The 19,795-nt window shown below is 38.1% G+C and overlaps 1 protein-coding gene across 1 annotated transcript in view; it reads right to left on the reverse strand.

The window, feature by feature from the left end:
- Window positions 1-13,204: 13,204 nt before the first annotated feature.
- tnfrsfa (tumor necrosis factor receptor superfamily, member a) overlaps window positions 13,205-19,795 on the reverse strand; it is a 30,363-nt gene continuing 23,772 nt past the window's right edge. Inside the window, exons 4-10 of the mRNA XM_017427572.3 lie at window positions 19,031-19,142; window positions 18,611-18,744; window positions 18,342-18,443; window positions 18,209-18,255; window positions 17,825-18,106; window positions 17,673-17,709; window positions 13,205-16,532 (exon numbers count right to left, since the gene is read on the reverse strand). Coding sequence (XP_017283061.1) covers window positions 16,231-16,532; window positions 17,673-17,709; window positions 17,825-18,106; window positions 18,209-18,255; window positions 18,342-18,443; window positions 18,611-18,744; window positions 19,031-19,142 — 1,016 coding nt within the window. The 3' untranslated portion in view covers window positions 13,205-16,230. The remainder of the gene's footprint in view (window positions 16,533-17,672; window positions 17,710-17,824; window positions 18,107-18,208; window positions 18,256-18,341; window positions 18,444-18,610; window positions 18,745-19,030; window positions 19,143-19,795) is intronic.

Below are 19,795 nucleotides of genomic sequence, written 5' to 3' on the forward strand. Positions count from 1 at the left end.
ATCCCCAGAACCAGAACCAAACGAGGAGAAGCAGCTTTCAGTTTCTATGCACCACAAATTTGGAACAAACTTCCAGAAAACTGTAAAACAGCTGAAACACTGGGTGCCTTTAAATCTCAACTTAAAACCCACCTGTTTAGAGTTGCTTATGGATAAATTAGGGTTAGAGTGTGGGTTTTTGATGTTTGTCTCTTTCTTACTGTTTATTCATTGTCACATGCTGTTTTTATTTTGTTTTTTGATTATATAAAGCACCTTGAAATGCCTTGCTGCTGAAATGTGCTATACAAATAAAATTTGATTGATTGATTGAACAGGAACAAGTGACAGGTCAACACAGCTGATGGAGAACTAACGGGAACTAAGGTTGGACAACAACATGAGTCAGCAATGAAAGGAATCTACAACAGATTCAAAATGGCTTCCCTTATTATTGGCCCCCGCTGAATGCAAAGGAGAAACAGTAATGTTTTTACCCCGTCTGTGTCGGTGTGTTTGTTCGTTTGTCTTTGCCTTCAGCAGAATATCTCATGAATCACGGAATGAATTGTAATTAAACTTTCAGGATAATTATAGGATATATGTCTACAACTGATAAATCTTTGAAGTCAACCACATTCGAGATGGTGGCAACAGCTAAGTGATCTTAAAAAACACAAAATGTCTACAACTGAGTCAATTTTACAGATATTGAGCTATAATTTGGTGTGGCAGTAGTTGAGCATTATTCACAACACATACTTCTAGTGGTACTCGTTGCGTAAAAACTTTGCTTAAAATGTTAACGTTAACTGTTGGAATCCACCCTGTCTGTCTGTTAGCAAAATTTCTCATGAACCACTAGACAGAAATTAATGAAACTTTCATAATGTATTAGATGTACATCTACAACTAATTACCTTTTGGAGTTAACAGCTACAAACTCATTTCATAAGATGATCTTAGGCCAAAACTCAGGTGTGAAAGGCAGTGGGTGATATGCATTCCTTAAAGGAATGCTAGGTCTTTAATTTAGTATGTGATCCTAAATATTTAATATATTCATGTTTGTTTTTTGTGTCATTATGTTGCCTTTTTAAGCTTTTTGAGTTTATGATTGCTGTGTGACATATGAGACATAAACCTTTATCTCCACAGTATAAAACCTTGGGTTCCTGATGGTTTGCATACACAAAGTAGAAACCTTCAGTAAAGATAAAAACTCTGCTGTTGGCTCTAGCAATAGTCTGAACAATGAGGCCGGTGCTGTTGCTGGTGTCCCTGCTGATCTCTGATCTGAGTCTCCTCGGAGATGGGGCCTGGATTAGGGATGATTTCTTGTTCAGAAAGCTGCTCCTCAACAGACTGAAGAGTCCTGGTAAAGATCTGGAGATGGTTCTGACCCAAACTGAGTATAGTTGTGTGTTTTTCCAGAGGGATTGTGTGTATGTAGCTGAGCAGCTCAGACTGAGGAGTTTATCTTTACACTGGGAATATTCACTCCATGATGGGGACACCAACCAAGACATGGCGGTAATAATCCCAAAGAACCAGTTTCCAGCATTGGTATGCTTATTTTTGTTTCCACACACAGCTTTACTATGAATCAAATGTGATCTATGCTGAGTCAGCTTGTTTTTTCCTTGTATGTCAAAAATCTGGATAACAGTGAGTTATACAGTATATACAATTGAAACCAGATGTTTACATACACTGTACAAAAAGACAAAACCCTTTTTTTACTGTCTAACATTAAACAAGACTAAACCTTTCTTGTTTTCAGTCAGTTAGAAATCCCAAAATCTTTTCTATTTGCTAAATAGTGAGGGAGATAATTTTTATTACTTTCTTTAAAGTGACAAGTTTCCATACATTTTCTTTGTATTTGGCAGTATTGCCTTTAAACTATATGACTTGTGTCAAACATTGTGGGTATCATTTAACAACTTTCCTACAATAGTTTGCTGGAATTTTATCCCATGTCTCCTGACAGAACTGGTGAAACTGAGTCAGGTTTGTAGGCCAACTTGCTCACACACCTTTTCAGCTCTGCTACAAATTTCTGATGGGAGTGAGATCAAGGCTTTGTGATGGCCACTCCAAAACATTAACTTTGTTGATCTTAAGCCACTTTGTAACTAATGTGGCCCTATGTTTAGGGTCATTGTGCATTTAAAGATCCTTTTGTGCCTCTAGCTTTAACTTCCTGGCTGATGTTCTGAGATCTTGCTTCAGTATTTCCACATGATGTTCTTTCATCATTATACCATTTTTGAATTGCACCAGTTACTCCTGCAACAAAACACCCCACAACTTCATGTTGCCACCACCATACTCCACAGTTAGGAGTTGTTTCACTGTGGATAATGATACTCTCTGACCAGCTTCAGCAACATCTTTACAAAGTCTTTTGCTTTTGTTTTGGGGTTGATATGCCCATTTCATACCAAAACACATTCATCTCAAGTTCACAGAACCCGTCTCCTTCCTGAGCAGTATGATAGCAGGACATTCCCACGGTGTTTATATTGTGTATAATTGCTTGAACACATGAACCTTCAGGCATCTGGAAATTGTACCCAAGGATGAACCAGGGTTGTGGAAGTCGACAATTCCCTTCCTGATATTTTGGCTAATTTCTTTTGATTTTCCCATGACTTTACACAAAGAAGCAGTGTGTTTAAGGTGTGCCTTAAAATGCACCCAAAGGTGTGCCTCCAATTAACTCACATGTTGTTAACTAAACTATCCAAACCACCAAAGCAATGACATCACCATCTGGGCTTTCCCAAATTGTTTAAAGGCATAGTAATCTTAGTGAATGTAAACTTTCTACTTTGAAGAAAGCAAATACACAGTTCTCTAAAAAATGTAAATATAAAAAAAAATATTTGAGCATTTAACAAACAGAAAAAGTTTAGAAAATCCTAACTGACCTAAAACAGGAAAGGTTTAGTATTATTTAATGTTAGACAGTGAGAGAAAAATGCTTCTGTCTTTTTATACAGTGTATGTAAACATTAGGTTTCAACTATAATTAAGACCTACTTGTAACTATTATTCACTGATACATGTAAATCTTAAAATAGTGTCTCACTCTGCTATGACTTTTGGAGACTTAAAATTGAATGACTCTCAGTTTGTAATCACTCACCTGTGCCCACTTTTCCTAATTACCTCCTGTCTTTAAAACCTTGTCATCTTCTCCATTTACTCACTGGTCCATTGTCACTTTCATGCGCTGTCTGGTTTCCCCTCATGTCTGGCCTCCGGTGTTTGCTACAGTTTTGGATTTTGTTAGTGTTTTATATTTAGTTTAGTTTTTTGCTACGTCAGCTTTTGTTTCTCTTTATTTTAACAAATAAATTAATGTTTCCTGGAACTTCATCATGAGTCTGTGCAATAGGTTCACCTCACCTGAGATTGATTGGTTTGATCAGAACAGCTACAACTTTGTCATTTCTCAGCATAAAATAATCTTAGTCTAAAACTGTTACATGAAAAATTGAGGGCAATATGCATTCCTTCAAGGAACACTAGGCCTTTAATTCTGAAATGAACTCAGGCCCTCAACAATGTTTTTGTAGTTTCTTCTGAGGACAAGATGAATGGATCTGATGTGCAGCTCAGTTTTTAACATTCCCCTCCCAACTCAGAGTATCCTTGTTTTGGTGCCACTGTGAAGGAAAAATGTGGGGATGGCCAAAGATTTCACATGTCTGACCCCTGACTGTCGGTGGAAAACTGTAGCCTGTGGCCTTCCTGTCTCCCAGACAGATCTTTCAGTCTGGACTCTGGCTGATCTCAGAGCAGCGCCTCCAGTCAGCCTGAAATGGATGTTTTTATAGCTCATGGCTCATGTTTGTGTCCGGTAGCAGTTTTGTAACTAATTCCATCTTCCTCTCCTCTCACTTTAGGCCATCTCTTCATTTTGTGGAGCAGGAAAACATATTCCTGTATTTCTGGTGAAGTCAAGCTCACTAACAGCAAGGTTGGGTCACCATTTTCCAGAATTCTTGCTGGAGAATTTCCCTAATGTTCATTTGCAGACAAAAAACTGCTGCACAACTGCGACAGTGATTGTTACTTACTGCACAGAAAACTGTGAAATCAAATCAGCAATGAGGAATAGGAAAGCATCAATGCAGGTGGTTGCAGAGCCACTAGTGAGTCCAACAGAGAGAAAATCTCCAGCTATAGACATTAAAGTTACTCTTCAAGTAGAGACACAAAGACAAAAAAAGGCAAAGAAAAACAAATACTTGCCACAACTTTCAGTAAAAGTTGCATTTGACGAGGATGCAGATGGAGTTTCTGTTCAGAGGCAGCTCCTGTTGGTATCCAGAGTGAATAATAATAGGCCAGCTCAGGATGATAATACAGAATATTCCAGTAAGAAGACCAAAAAACAAGCAGAGCTCCGAAACTTACAGGAGGAAAGTAAAACAGATAAAAATGGAAACCAGGTGATTCTAGTACGACAAAAACAGCGTGTGCATAAAATGAATAACAAGGATGTTGATGAAGGACACATGCTGTCTGATGTGGAAGATGAAGCCTTAATCATGTTGCTCCTTTCACAAATAGAACCACTAAATGAAAGAAAACTGGCTCTGAACCCAGCTGTGAAGCAGGAAACAGTGAGGATCATTTTAAAAGACATGGGTGAGCCCCGACCCAGCATTAAAACCATATATGACTTCATTACAGAAGCAGATACATCAAAATGTAAATGCTTTAAACGACGAAAAAGCTTGTTAAAATTATATGTGACAGACAGGAAAGAAGTAACAGAACTAAAACCAGCAGAGCAAACAGAGAACAGAGAAACACATGGTAATAAACCAAATGAAAACACTCATAATCCAGATGAGGATGCAGTTCTTCTTCCTTCACCTCCATCAGTCAAAGTGACAAAGATTGAAACTACAACAACAACGTTTTCAACTGGAGCGACATACACAACGAACGCTGAAGCTTTCAGTCAAGACACTTCACATGGACAACCACAGAGCGACCAGAACCAAACAACCACTATCAAACCAGAACCAGAGACAGAAACTGAGACGAGATTCACAAAGGGTAAAACAGAAACTACACAAGTCACAGCTAAAATCTCCTTCTCAGGCCTCAGGATGAGAAAGGACATACAGGAAGCCATGACAAAACTCCACAAAGACACAGAAAATGAAGATAGACCTTCAACAAACTGGGTCAAAACCGAAAGAAAAGAAGACCAGAACAAACCTCGACTGAAATCATTGTTAAAACAGTTAGAAGATTCTCAAAAAGATCATCCAAAGGTAGGTCTACCTAAAGATCCAGACTTCTGGCATAGTTTTATTACATTGAAACAGGTTGAAAAATACACTTCTTCACTTTCAGGCAAAGACATGGTTCAAAATGAAGTAACTGAGACATCAAGTACCCAAAAGAAGTAAAAAAAGGCATGTTGGGAGGAGTTGAAAGATTTATTTATTTCATGTTATCTGTAATCATACATTTATAAAGTATTTTTCAATTTTTCGCATGGCAGTCTCTGCAGACAATACCATTTTTCAATACTATGTACAGTAAGCTGTATTAAAACTAGACACGGGACCAAAATGGAAGTTGAAGCCATAAAGGATGAACGTCCCCAAGTGGCTGGCTGCAGTCCAGTCTTTAAGTCACATTCCTCCATGTAAACAAATGAGACATTTTCCTACCTAAAAAATAAAAATACTCTTCAGATAATTTTTTCAGGTGCTGATTTACATAGTTCTCACCTTGCATGTATGTTCAAATATGCATTTTTAAAAATATGTTTAGTTTTTATTAGTTATTTCAGGTTTAAAGAAATGTCGTGTTACACTGTGACAGACAGCTTGACAGCCTGCTATCAAGGGCACAAACAAAAAATTGATATCATGAGGAAAGAACATTATGTGAAAATGTTGAACCAACATCTCTGGACATCAGCCAGGAAGTTAAAGCATGGGCACAAATGGGTCTTCAAATGGACAATGACCCTAAACATACGGCCACATTAGTTACAAAGTGACCTAAAAACAACAAAGTTAATGTTTTGGAGTGGCCATCACAAAGCTCTAAACTCGATCCCATAGAAAACTTGTAGCAGAGCTGTAAAAGTGTGTGAGCGAGTTGGCCAATAAACCTGACTCAGTTTCACCAGTTCTTTCAGGAGGAACGGACAAAATGCCAGCAAACTATTGTAAGAAAATTGTGGATGGAAACACAACACGTCTGCCCCAAGTCCTTTTGTACACATGTGTGTTTTTATATGGTGCATGTAAATATCTGGTTTCAACTGTATGTGCGCGTGTGTAGTATTTTGATATGCCCATTTTTACCTGTGATTACAGATTTGCTTATCTGCACTGTATGGGATTACTTTCCCATTGACGCCCCTGATTGTCACTGTAGAATGATAAGATCAGTATCACATTTACCTTTATTTTGTATGAAAAAAAAAACATTATAATAGACATCATTGTTTTAGTGTCCTGAAATGTCAAGTGAAACTCACCCAAAGCTACTTATCACAAGGTGCAGATAAAAAAATAAGATTTTGTTTCAAATTCCCTTTGACATACAAAAATACAAACTTATTAAAATCAAGGTTTCCTTTTAGAGGCAATTTCAAATGACACAAACTTTTCATAGTTTTTACTGCATAACCAAGTGAGGAAAATGGTTTTAAAGCATTTTTTAAGTTTTACTTCAGAGGACTTGAGTCACAGTTCATGGTCATTGGTCAAAACTATAACTGTGTAGTGTTCCCTGATGTTTGCATGCAGTCATTAGCCTGCAACTAAAAAACATTACTTGTAATGGGTAATTTGGGGTCTGGCATTGAAGGAATGCTTATTGCCCACCACCTTTCATGCCAGAGTTTTAAACTAAGCTCCTCTTATGTTGAGAAATGGCAGAGTTGTAGCCATTCAGTCAAATCTAGAAAATATCATTATCTTGTGAGATGTTAGTGCTTAAAGTATGTGTTATGAACGACTCAGCTACTACCACATCAAACTGCAGCTCAATATTTATACATTTATTCAAGTTATAGCCATATTTGTCAATTAGCTATGGCAGCCTTCTTTAGTTGACCCCAAAAGTTAATCAGTTGTAGATGTACATTAATTTCTGAAAGTTTTGTTAATTCAACAGTGGTTCTTCATGAGATATTTTACTAACAGACAGATGACCACACACACAGGCACAGACACAAGCGATTACATGATCGCATGCTTCGCTTAAGGTAATGGCAATAACCAGTGTACCAATTGCAGTGTTTCACATGGAGGCTCAGAAACTGACAACCTGCAGAATTAAAAACATGAATTTGTTCTTTCTACTGTTTTACCAAAATGTTCGAGATAGAAATGAAAGGGATAGTTCAAACTTTTCAAAGGAATATGCGTGCCTGTGTGTTAATGAGTCTGTTTGCAAAATATGCCATGAACCACTGGACAGATTTTAATGAAACGTTGGGAAAGTAATCATTGGATGAACATCATGAAACTCCATCTCAGGTCCTCTGAACATGTCTGATTAGACAAACCAATCCACAGTTAATGGGCCTTAGAAAACCCCCAAAACTGGTCTAACTGTCAGTTTTCCAGATATTAAGCTAAAATTTGTGTGGTAGTAGCTGAAAGTCCTTCAAATAGCATTAGACATGATGTTCTTTGTCCTGTCAGTCAGCAGTGATTGTTCTGATGAATACTTGTCTCCACAGACCACAGGCACTACGGTGCCTTTTTGCACAGGTCTGATCCACCGGACAGAAGCTGGGTGGAAACATTGCATGGAGAGACTCAGACGACCACCATCCCTGTTGGTTTCTGCAGCTCCAGATGCCAGAAAGCTGGAAAATAAACCCATCAATGACAAGAACCCTCTCAGTGATGAAGATGATCATTTTTATTATTTTAATGGAATTCTGAAACGAGTTCAGAATCATTTTAACACCTATCCCAAGAGACTAAGGCAAAGACATTGGAGCTCCGGAACCACAGAGGAACAAAAAGCAAAATCTCATGAAAATCTGCTCAGTTATCTTCAGCGTCTTGTTAATAGAAACAAGATCAGTCATCCTTAATGATGACACACTGCAGTCAGACGCATCGGTGTCAGCAAATTCAATTTATTCTGACTGAAAGACCTGAAACAGTGGCACCTACTGACCAATGAATGAAATGTAAAGTCTTGTTAAAGGGTTTGAGTCACTCACATAATTGAACAAACAAAAAGAACCCTAACGTCATAGCATAATTAAACATATTTAGACTTATTGTTATGGGTATAGAATGGAAAACCAGGGTTGGCATGACTCTAAAGGCTGCTAAGGCTGTCTTCACACCTGATAAACACCATGCTTCAAAGTAAAACAGGAGCCAGAATGTAGATGGTCTTTGCAAAGTCTTGTGGGGTCTTAAGGAATGTTTTTAAGAACACAGTGAGCTCCACATTTTGTATGATGCAGAGTGATAGGTTCACCATAGGTTTCAGCATGCGTCAAACTTCCCATGTGAGATGATGGTGGTTTATTATCGTGGTAGAAGTGTATCTGTGACTTGGGGCCCACACACATTGTTACATCATGGTCAGCTGTCCTTTACTCACTTTGTGGATGCAAGGTAAAAAAATCACATCAAACTTTATTTAAAAAGTGCATTTCATGTTCAAAGCAACCTAATGTGCTTTCCACTCAGAACCTAAAACAGAGAAAAAATTATGGTTTTAATAATATACTTTTCAAAAATACTTTTTTTTCTTGCTTTTTCTGAAAACCATTACCAGCAGGTACTTCTCTCAGAACAGGGGGGAATGAAATCCATATCACAGAAGCACAAACACAGTCTTGGTAAACAGATAAGTAGCTGAGTTACCACTGCCTGCTGACCTCAGTGATCTGAGAGGTGTATAAGTAGTTAACATACCTTTTTTAAAATATAGTGCAAGGCTAGGTAATGCTTTATATACCATAAATAGGATTTTGAAACTGATTCTACTTTCAACAGGAAGCCATGCAGAGATCTTAGAACAGGTGTAATGTGTTCAAATCTTGTGAGAATAGGAGCAGCAACATTGTGAATCAGCTGTAGTCTGTTTGATGCCGATTTTAGGAAGCCTGTAAATAGGCCATTACAATAAACCAGTCTACTGGTTATAAATGTATTAATTAATTTTGACATTTATTTAGATCACTGTCTAAGATGACATATAATGATGATATAATATGATAAAGTTTCAGCTTTGGACTCCAGAGACAGAACTGAGCAGTGCTGCAACTTTTTGTTTCTGAGTCTTTGCACTGAAAATAAGTGTTTCTGTTTTTTCTTTGTTTAGCTGTAAGCTTTAGAACACATTCATACACTGATGGGGCACACATCAGAGGGGTTCAGTGTCTTGCCCAGGTACTCTTCAACATGTGGCATACTGGTGGTCCTTCATTTGTCTTGCTGGAGGACGACTGCTCTAACCACTGAGCCACAGTCGCACCATCACATGTACTGAACTTTGTACAGAGCTCTTGTTCTCATCATGGTCAGGCCTGGATGAGGAAGGAAGACGGGTGGATGTGGTCGAGGTTCTGCACAGCAGTCCTCTTCATCTGCATCCTCTCATGCACAGCAAGGCTGAAACTGATGCGGGAGGCCCTAAAACCTCCTGTGTACTGGATGTAGGAAGGTTCCACAGGTCGTGAGAAAAACATGGACCCAACCTAACCGACATGATACCTGTGGCGATTGTCTCAAGCTAGCATGGCACGATCTTCTAGCATATAACTGCATTTTGACTCAGTTCTGGGCTCTGGGCGTGGTGTGTGTAGTATCATTGCAGGAACGTTACCATTTGCACACACACATTCTCTTGCTTCCATCAGAGGGTGATGCAGCACTCTCTGCACCCTTACTTCCCATGGCCTTGGCTAAGACATAAGAACAGCTCAATATTTTTGTATGATAATGTATTTATTCTACTACTTCACATGTAGTTTCAGGTCATTTAATTGTTATCAGTTTATGAACATAGGTTTTGTACATTTTAATGTTTACCTTGTGATGTTTGTGTTAATGGGAGTAAATGCTATTTCTGTACGCAAATATTTTGATATTAAATGTCTGAAACGGTTTGTCCTTGACATTTTTTTGTTTGTATTCTGAGGTAATCAGACAACGTTATTATTTACCAAAGGTTTAGTCTATTTGCTTTAGTTTTTAATTTGCGTCTACGGTTAATATCCTTGCTACAGCTTAGAGTAAACACAGACAAAATGTAAGCTTGGTTGTATTTTTCTTGGTAGATTGTATATTTTGTCTCTTCATCTTTCCTGTTTAAAAGTGAATTCAAAATAAAAATCCCATTCCCACAAGAAGAATACTAACAGAGAGATAAAATGGTTTGTTTGGTTGTCAGAAGGCACAGTGATTATGAGAAGAAAAGCAGGAATAATTCAAAAGCCACAGCAAAACCGGCAGTGAATTTCACAACACAAAAACAAACACTTATCAATAATAAAGGCCTAACATTTCTTAAAGGAATGCATATCACCCACCACCTTTCATGCCAGAGTTTTAACTAAGATCATCTTATGATGAGAAATTATGAATATGGAGTCGTTTTTGGGCAAACCTTAAAAATGATGCCATGTGCAATCTCATTTAATCTTATGGGACTCCCAAATTATGTGTTGTGAATAACTCTCAGCTACTACCACATCAAACTTTAGATCATAATCTGTAAAATTGACTGAGTTATAGCAATTTTTGTGTTTTCTAAGGTCACTTGGCTCACCTTGAATCAAGTTGACTCCAAATGTTAATCAGTTGAAGATGTACATCTAAAAATCTACAGTGATTTCTGAAAGATTCATTAAAATCCATCCACACACACACACACAAAGGCAGTCAAAAACATTATTGTATCTCTTCGCCTTTTGGCAGCAAGTGAAAAACATAATTGAACTGTGAAACATCCTTTTTTATATGTTGTGAGCTGGTAAATGTGTCAGTTTGTTACATTTTGCAAAATGCTTTTTAATGCTAAAAATATTTATTTGGTTACATAAAATTAGTTTTTTTTTTTTTAGAAAAAGTTGTGTTTTTGTTTTGTTCTGTACAATCATGTTTTGCTTTTATTTTTACATTTTAGCCCCAGGGCCAAACTAATGAGAAACCTTTAGTTCCTACCCTAAAGTTAATTTATTTTGCTTTTGTTATGACTGCAGTGTGTCTGTATCTTGTGCCTGTTGTCTTATTGGTACATCTGCTGCTTTTCTGCTCTTACAGTTCAAATCTTCTGCAATAAAAATTGTTTATCACTTTATTATGTGATTTTTTTTTGTTTGTTTCCTTGTTAAATTCATATAAAATACTGAAGAGTGGCTCACCTGTTTATCTTTTAAACACATTGATGCTGCAAGTTAGTTTGACCTCAGCCCCTGTGAAACATTCTTATCTGTGTCTCAGCACACAGGTCCAAAACCCCAGAAACAGAACCTGTTAATGTTATTCATGGAGGCCACGCTGACAGACCCACACAGAGAACGTCTTCATGTCAAAATGAATCCTCATTTCCCTCCAACACTGATCTGTGATTAGCTGAGTTTGTTGAGATTTGAAAACACTAATAATGTGTTTTTAAAATGTCTGATATATAAAGTATAAAAATATTTTGGGTTTTAGTGTTAATACAGAATTTCTAAGCTATCCTGTTCTGGTCAAAATTGACCGTTTTAGGTTTTTTTTTAGATTTTCCTTTGATCTGATCAATATAAAATTTGATGAATTTCATTATTTGTGTTTTATTTGTTACACTTGTGGTGTTCCCAGTTAAAAATGACCCATCATTAGACATTCGATAGATAAAACTCACTTCAGCAAATGTTTGATTTTATTTTCCACACCCTCACCCTCAGACGCATTGTTTTTTCTAGAGAACACACAGACACCCACCCATACACACACTGCTTTTCAGCTTCCATGGCAACCATGGGAACCACACCTGTTGGCATTGTTACAAACAATAGTTGGAGTACTGTTTCACTAATATCTGAAAACCTTTCTCGCAGCTCTGGTGTATAAAAGTTTTTTTATTTGAGGCCTTGCTCACAGTTTGTTCTGTGAAAACACAACAACAAATGATGTACGGTTATTGAAACCCTCGATCAGCACTTGAATCGTGACTCTGGTGACGAGGACGGAGGACAGAGAACAGAGAACAGAGGACAGGAACCTGACATGATAGATGTTAAACAGGAAGAAGAGACAAAAGTTGAAGACAACACAGAATGTGATCCAGGCCAACAAGCAATTACCATCATGTTCTAATCTGAAACTCACATTGACAGATTTTGCACTGCCCTTAAATGTTTTTGGACAGTGACTTTATCATTTGGTTATGATTTCAGCTGCAAACTTTGGGTTCATGTCCTCTTTTCTAATGAAATCACAAAGTTTTGACTGAAAGCACAAAAATAGGTTTTTCTGAGGCCCCATTAAAAATTTGAAATGATCTAAAATCAAATGACAGTAATAAACTTTGATGCATGGAACTCTATCATAAAAAACATCTGTAAGTTTGTCATTGTCAAAATAATTCATAAACAGATCATTTTTTGGAATTGTTTGTACTCAGATCGGATCAGATCAGTGAGGCCTACAGCTCATACAAAGCAAACAAAATATCTAAATTGTGCTGTTTATAAGAAGTTGATAAAGATCTGTCATAGCATTGGACAATGACATACAATATCATTTATACTCAGATATATTAGGGTGGTTGTTTTTGACGAGGAACAAAGGTTGTGAGCAGGAGGATTAACTGATGTAAAGGTTTAAACGTTAGCTCATCTGGTTTATAACAAAAATATGTTTTAAAGTCTGGAGAGAAAAACAAAACAGGTTAATTATTAATTACTATTATTAAGTTTAATTTAGCATTTCAAATTAGCTCAGATAAGTCTCCATTATAACAAAGGTCAATGGTTTAGACTTTGGTTTCAGATTTTTTTCATTAGCAGAACATTTCAATTATAAGTAACTTCCATCTTGAGATGTGACAGAAAGAATATAATTAACAGTGAGCTAAATCAACCGACAGAGCATTAAAATGATTTAAAATTTTGATGTGTTTGATATGTACAAACCTGGATGTCTGGAGAGAATTCTGGGCAAAATAAAGTCATTACTCATTTTAAAACAATTCAGACAAGAACATCTGTACAAAACTTTATTTTGAAATAATGTAAAAACAGCTTTTGTTGTATTTACATCTTTTGTCTCTGACATGCGAGACAAACGGTAGGTAAGAGACAAAGGACTTGAAGGGTAAACAGAAACGTGTTACAGAAGTTAAAGGAAGTTATGTGAACAGCTTAGACTTGCAAATAAAGTACACAGAACAGAGAAATCACAAACAAACAAACACATACACACACAGACACACACCCCAACACACACACAACAGTTCTCTCAGAATAAACAGGACATGCACTGAAACATTTTCAGTGTCATGCTGGTTCTAGACAAAAGACATTTTCAGGTGAAAAACAGATGCAGTGGATCTGAAAAATGGCAGGTTAGAGGGCCATGAAAGGTCAAAACAAACAAAACAGGCTGTAGCTCCACTCTTTGTCAGTAGATGGCAGTGCCAGCACTGTAGCATCACTCGTCAGCATTACTATAAAACTAACTGTTCTTTTTACACATAAAAATGCATGTAGGGAGGGGGTACAAAACAAAACAAAACCTTCTTGGTTTCTTGTAATATCAAATTTCATATTTCAGTTTTAAATTTTTGTAAGCCTCACATTCACTGTGAGGGTTACACTCTGTAAGGCTTGCTCGCTCTGTGGACATACAGTGCCTTGAAAAAGTATTCACACCCCTGTGAATTTTCCACATTTTGTCACATTACCACTACAAACTTGAAACTATTTTACCGTGACTTTAAATGACAGACTAGGACAAAGTAGCACATAATTGTAAAGTAGAAGGAAAATGACACGCGGTTCTAAATAAATACCACAAGTGGCATGCATTTGTTATCAGCCCTCTTTACTCCAACACTTCTCTGATATGCCTTCAGAAGTCACCTCATTAGTAAATACAGTCTATCTGTGTAATTTAATCTCAATGTATATCCCGCTGTTCTGTGAGGCCTCAGAGGTTTGTTAAAATTAGCAGTCAAACAGCACCATGAAGCCCAAGGAACATATCAAATGGGTCAGGGAGAAAGTTGCTGAGAAGTCTAAAGCAGAGTTAGGTTAAAAACAATATCCCAAGCTTTGAACATCTCACAGAGAACTGTTTAATCCAATTAACTGAAAATGGCAAGGCTACGACACAACTGTAAACTTACCAAAACATATCTGTTCACCTAAACTGACAGGAAGGAGAGCATTAATCTGGTAACTCTGAATGAGCTGCAGAGGTCCACAGCTCAGGTGGAATAATCTGTCTACAGGACAACTATTCGTCATGCTTCAAAAATCTGGGTTTTATGGAAGAGAGGCAAGAAGAAAGCCATAAGAACACCTGTTTGTATATTCATGTGTTAGAACGGTCCAGTCAAAGTCCAGACCTAAACCGAGAATCTGTGGAAAAACTTAAAAACTGCTGTTCACAGACACTCTCCATCCAATCTGAGCTTGACTTATTTCACACAGAAGAATAGCCAGAACTTTCAGTCTCTCAATGTGCAAAACTGGTAGAAACAAACCCAAAAGACTTGCAAAAACTACAATCACTATCACTCAGCAGGTGAATACAACTATGCATGCCACACTTTTTAGATTTTTATTTGTAAAACATTTTGGAAAACCATGTATGATTTTCCTTCCTCTTCACAACTAGGTACTGGTCTGTGTTGGTCTGTCACATAAAATGTAAACTCCATGGTTGTGATGTGACTAAATGGTCTAAAGCCCAAAGGGGTATGAAAACTTGTTAAAGTCACTATGTACAATAAACACAGGGAAAATTTAGTCACATAAATTTGAGCTTTTATTTATTTATTTTTTTTAAATCCAGAAAAAGGTTTCCTTCATCTTGACAGTCCGTACCTGCACCCATGCCACCTAGACATGTTCATTTTTTTTGGTCAGTCGGTTTACTGATAAAACAATTAAACTCATAATTTGACAAGATACAGTCTGCACTAGACACCACTAAAGCGTCATCGCTGTGGTGAACGAGGGGTCAGTGAAGGGCGCGCAAATCGCTGTGTTGCATTGAACCCAGTGCAGCGAGCAGGAAAAGAGCTGAACAAAACTACAACTTGAAAAGCTCAGATCTCAGTCATTTCGCCCTGCAGCTACAACATCATGCCACTTGTGTGTGTGTGCATGGCTGTTTTCTGAGGGGCGTTTTGGCAAAGGTATAAATAATGACAGCTATCATTCATTTCAATAAATATGTCAATAAATAAAATGACCTTTGAACTTATCCAAGTTACAAAAAAACAACTATAAACAATTGCTTTAACAGAAAATAAAATTCCTTCTACAAAGTTGGCGAGTGATAACACTGAACATATAAAAGCTCAAAGGAGTGAAAAAAATACTGCTGCAACTAGACTTTTAGAAAAACCTAAAACTATTTTCAATCACTTATCTTTAGGAACAGAATGAACTTTAACAACGTTGAAGAGGTGAAACTGTTAATAGTAAGGATGGATGTTAATAATTGTCAATATTCTTCAATAATCAGTCAGGAATAATAGACACAAACTGATGATTCTGGTAAGAAAAGCTTAAAGATTTTGAATCCTACATGTGCCAGAGGTCAGTGCATCAAAGAGGCACAGCATGAGTGACATTGTTAACACCACTCCAACAAACCAGTGTATATCCTCATCTCCCGGGGGTGTCCTGATTATCAGGCTGGAGCTGAGCCACACCCAGCCGGAGACTTCGGTGCTTTCAGTGTTTGGCTGCACATCGATTCTCAACATCTGAGAACTTGGAAAAGTTTCTGCCTCGTGGCGTTAAAACGTCTGTGATAATGTCACTCGAATCCGACCACACAACCTGGGCTTTGTTCTATTTCTAAAACTAGTCAACATCATCGGATCGCCGATCAGTCCAGCTTGACTTTCCCCTTTTTATATTTTTTTCTTTTCTTTTTAACAACTACTGGCTTTTGAATGTGTGGCTGCCGAGCCACGAAGAGGTCAGCCGGTGACAACGTTTTTGTGCTTTTAGTTGTGATTGTTACTTTGTATTTACTTCATTTGCAGCCTTCAGGGTGTGCCTGTATGTTTGTAGTAGCCCTTCTCGAGTGCCGCAAAGGCGATGCACTCGGCTGAGCGGCGCTGGTCCATACTGAGCAGAGCCTCCAGCAGGTCGTTGATGTCAGCCTTCAGCCCCTGCCTCTGCATCCAGTTCTTCAGCAGTTCGTACACTTTGTCGGTAGCGACGCCGTTCTCTGCGATCCGAATGTGGTTGTCACTGATGCCGATCGACCGGAAGAACTTGTTGTGGATCCGCACGTCTAGGTACTCGTCAAATAAGTCGAAGCTCTTCCTCAAGGATTTCTCTGAGCCTTAAAAACAAGAGAAGAAAACAACAACATTCAGCCGTTTAGTCAAAACATACTTCAAGTGCTAAAAGATCACACAAGATCTCATGAGACAACATCCTTTATAAGCTTTGACCAAAATGGCCACAACTCTGTCCCTTCTCACCATAAAATGATCCTAGTTTGAAACTCTGGTGTGAAAAGCTGCAAAGCCTTCATTTCCTGTTTTCCTTATACAATGGATCGATACCAGACTGTTAATATGAGCACAAGTTGAATTCTCAACTTTAAAGTCAAATGGTAACAACACCACCATTGTTCCTACATGAATACAAACAGTCAGCACCTTTACCTTCAGGCCATTTTAACTATTATATGAAAGTATTTATTGTAAAGTATTTACCATACAATTAAAAGTATCTTTTAAGCCATGTCATTTCAATTTAGCCATGAGGAAGAAGAAGAAGAAAAAGGAGATCTGAGACCCTGGAGGCTCAGATCAGGCCTGACTATCATGAGATTAGAAATCTGTCAAGCACCAAAATGTGAGATGTTTATGAAAGTTTTTGTTTGTTAGACTGTCCTATGGTTTGGCATAAATTACAGTTAAGTGTGCTTTTTTGTACATGGCTATCTGCCATTTAGATTAAAAACAAATGGAAAATAAATACCAATGATTCTTTTAAGGAATGCATATTGCCCACCATCTTTCATGCCAGAGTTTTAGGCTAAGATCATCTTATGTTGAGAAATGACAGAATTATAACTGTTCTGGTCAAACTTTGATGGTAAAGGCATCCACAGTTAGTGCTCAGAGTGTGTTAGGAATAGCTCTCAGCTACTACCACACTGAATTTTAGCTCAATATCTGTAAAACTGGTTGAAGTATAGCCATTTTTGTGTTTGCTAAAGTTAATTAGGTGTGGCAGGCATATTGAATTGAGTTGTCTCTAAAAGTTAAACAGTTGTAGAGTCACTGGTTACTTTCTGAAAGTTTCATTAAAATTCCTCCAGTGTTTCGACACAGGTCAAAACATTATCGCCCACTGCAGAAAGGCAGGTAATAAACAATAAAATAGTAGCATAAAAAAATAATAATTCTAGTTGAAGCTGTCTGTTAGGATTTGTAATCACTTTCTCTTTCTCCTGCAGTAGGAATCTTACCAAGTAATGGCACCAATCGATGTTGCAAAGGGTTATCCTGTAATTTCAGAAAAAAAAAAAGAAGAATAACTATCAAATCAATGAGGCGATAAAATGTTCAAATAAAATACCAGGTTTAATTCCAGACATGAGATGTTTCTAATGCTTCTCACCGTGTCTGATGGCAGCAGTCTGATGGCAGCGGGGCTCTGGTGGGGGGTGTTATCGGAGGATGCTGCTGTGGGCAGAGCTGACAGACTTGTCTGAGATGAGCTGGTGGTGTTGGGCAAACTGTCTCCGAGTCCCCGGTCTTCATCTTCAAAGGGAGGGGAAGTCTTGGTCATCCCAGCCTGCGTCTCCTGCAGCAGTGGCCGACAATCGGGGCGCGACTCCTCGCCCTCCACGCTGGAGTTTTGATCGTTCTGCCTCTGCTCGGCCGTGGCTCCGCTTTCGTCCTAACCAGGAGAGGTGGAGGAGGGAAACTAGTGACGCACTGTACCAGAAACCGTCTACGCTAACTCAAAAAGACACAAACAAAACAAAACTTTACAACTTACTACAGGAATCTTTACAATTTCACTGGAGTCACAGCGGCTATTCGACCCTGTTGAAAACAGGAAGACAGTGTTAGGAACGCATGAAATCAGAAAAAACGTTGTTGCGAGGCTACAGTACGGGACATCCACTCACATGGTACTTCACATGCATGCTGCTTGATGATGCACCACCACACAGCCCATATGGCGATGACAATTATAGTCAAGATAACCAGAAACAGAATCACAGGGATCACTGAAAACACAAAACCATGGGGGAAAAAAATAGCACAATTAAATTTAAAATGAAGATGTAGATAGGTAGGTAGGTACATTTATTTATATAGCACTTTTCAGCACAAGGCGCCTCAAAGTGCTCAAATGTATTTTTATTGTTGACCTAAAAGGCTGTGAGAAATTTACCAAAGTTTGTTGGAGAAGTAGAAGTCAGCGGGGGGTGGGGCGTTGTGGTTTCTGTAGGAGATGGACTCAGTTTTCGGCACACGGTGTTAGAGAAGGGGGTGCACTTCTTCACCTCTTCCTCACCTGGTTTACACCTATTACATTATAGAAATATGAAACTTTAGGAAACACTAACGGATACTGAAACCACCACCACGTATGGCACCGATGTAGGATTCTTCTCATTATGTTTAACACGTTTTTAGGTAGCTCAAACAAAAGGCCCTAACAGACCCACACAGCTCTAATCAGTCAGTGATGTAAACAATAGATGCATAAACAAGCTCTGATTGGTGGAAAAAGGGCTCCTCTGTTATCTCTGTCTCGTCTGCCAGCAGAGTGGAAGTAAAAGCAGCTGTAAACCATCAAAACGGCACTCACTTGGCACAGCGTTTGCAGACTTCACAGGCCTGGTCTGGAACACAGAAGGTACCCGGTCTGCACTGGCATTTGGTGTCTGTAGTCGTGGTGCAGGTAGCAGTTTCAGTCTCATCTGTGGGGAGTGAACAGAGATGATGATCACATCCTACCACTCGCTTCCCATGCAACATTTAGGTGTGCGAAGAGGACAACAGACCCATGACCACCCCTATGTGGTAAATAAGAAAATTATGTCCAACCTTTAACAATTTTGTTGGAAGTTTTTTTTTCCCCTCCAAAAAAGTTTAAGTGAGGTATTTCAGGTTCCTATTTTTGCCTCAGTTTAAAAAGGAAAACGAGGAAGAGAGAATCTACCACCAGAGTTTAATGTTTATAAAACCCAATAATAATTGTGTGTCTCCTTTACCTTAGCAGGCACTGTAACTCATTCGAAAACCAAAGAAACAGCAGCGTTTATGTTCAAACCAAAAATACAGCTCAAGTTTTGTCAGACAGTTAACAACTGTTACTTATCCCAAAACAACAGCTTTCACTGTTTTCATCTGAATGATATATAACAATTTAAATGCAATTACTGTGCTCCAAATCACAGAACAATTTAGTTGCTGTTTCACTCGTTTCTAAAGGCAGAACCCTGAAAGGACTGAGGGGAAATTTTATTTACTACATGGCTGTTAAACACTGAGCCCTGTAGCACACGAGCATCAAAGACAAAAGTTTTTAAAAAGAGCTACTGATGAACTGTTAAAACACATTATAGGGAAA

This window comes from Kryptolebias marmoratus, linkage group LG14 (genome assembly GCF_001649575.2).
Source record: "Kryptolebias marmoratus isolate JLee-2015 linkage group LG14, ASM164957v2, whole genome shotgun sequence".
Classification (NCBI taxonomy): Eukaryota; Metazoa; Chordata; class Actinopteri; order Cyprinodontiformes; family Rivulidae; genus Kryptolebias; species Kryptolebias marmoratus.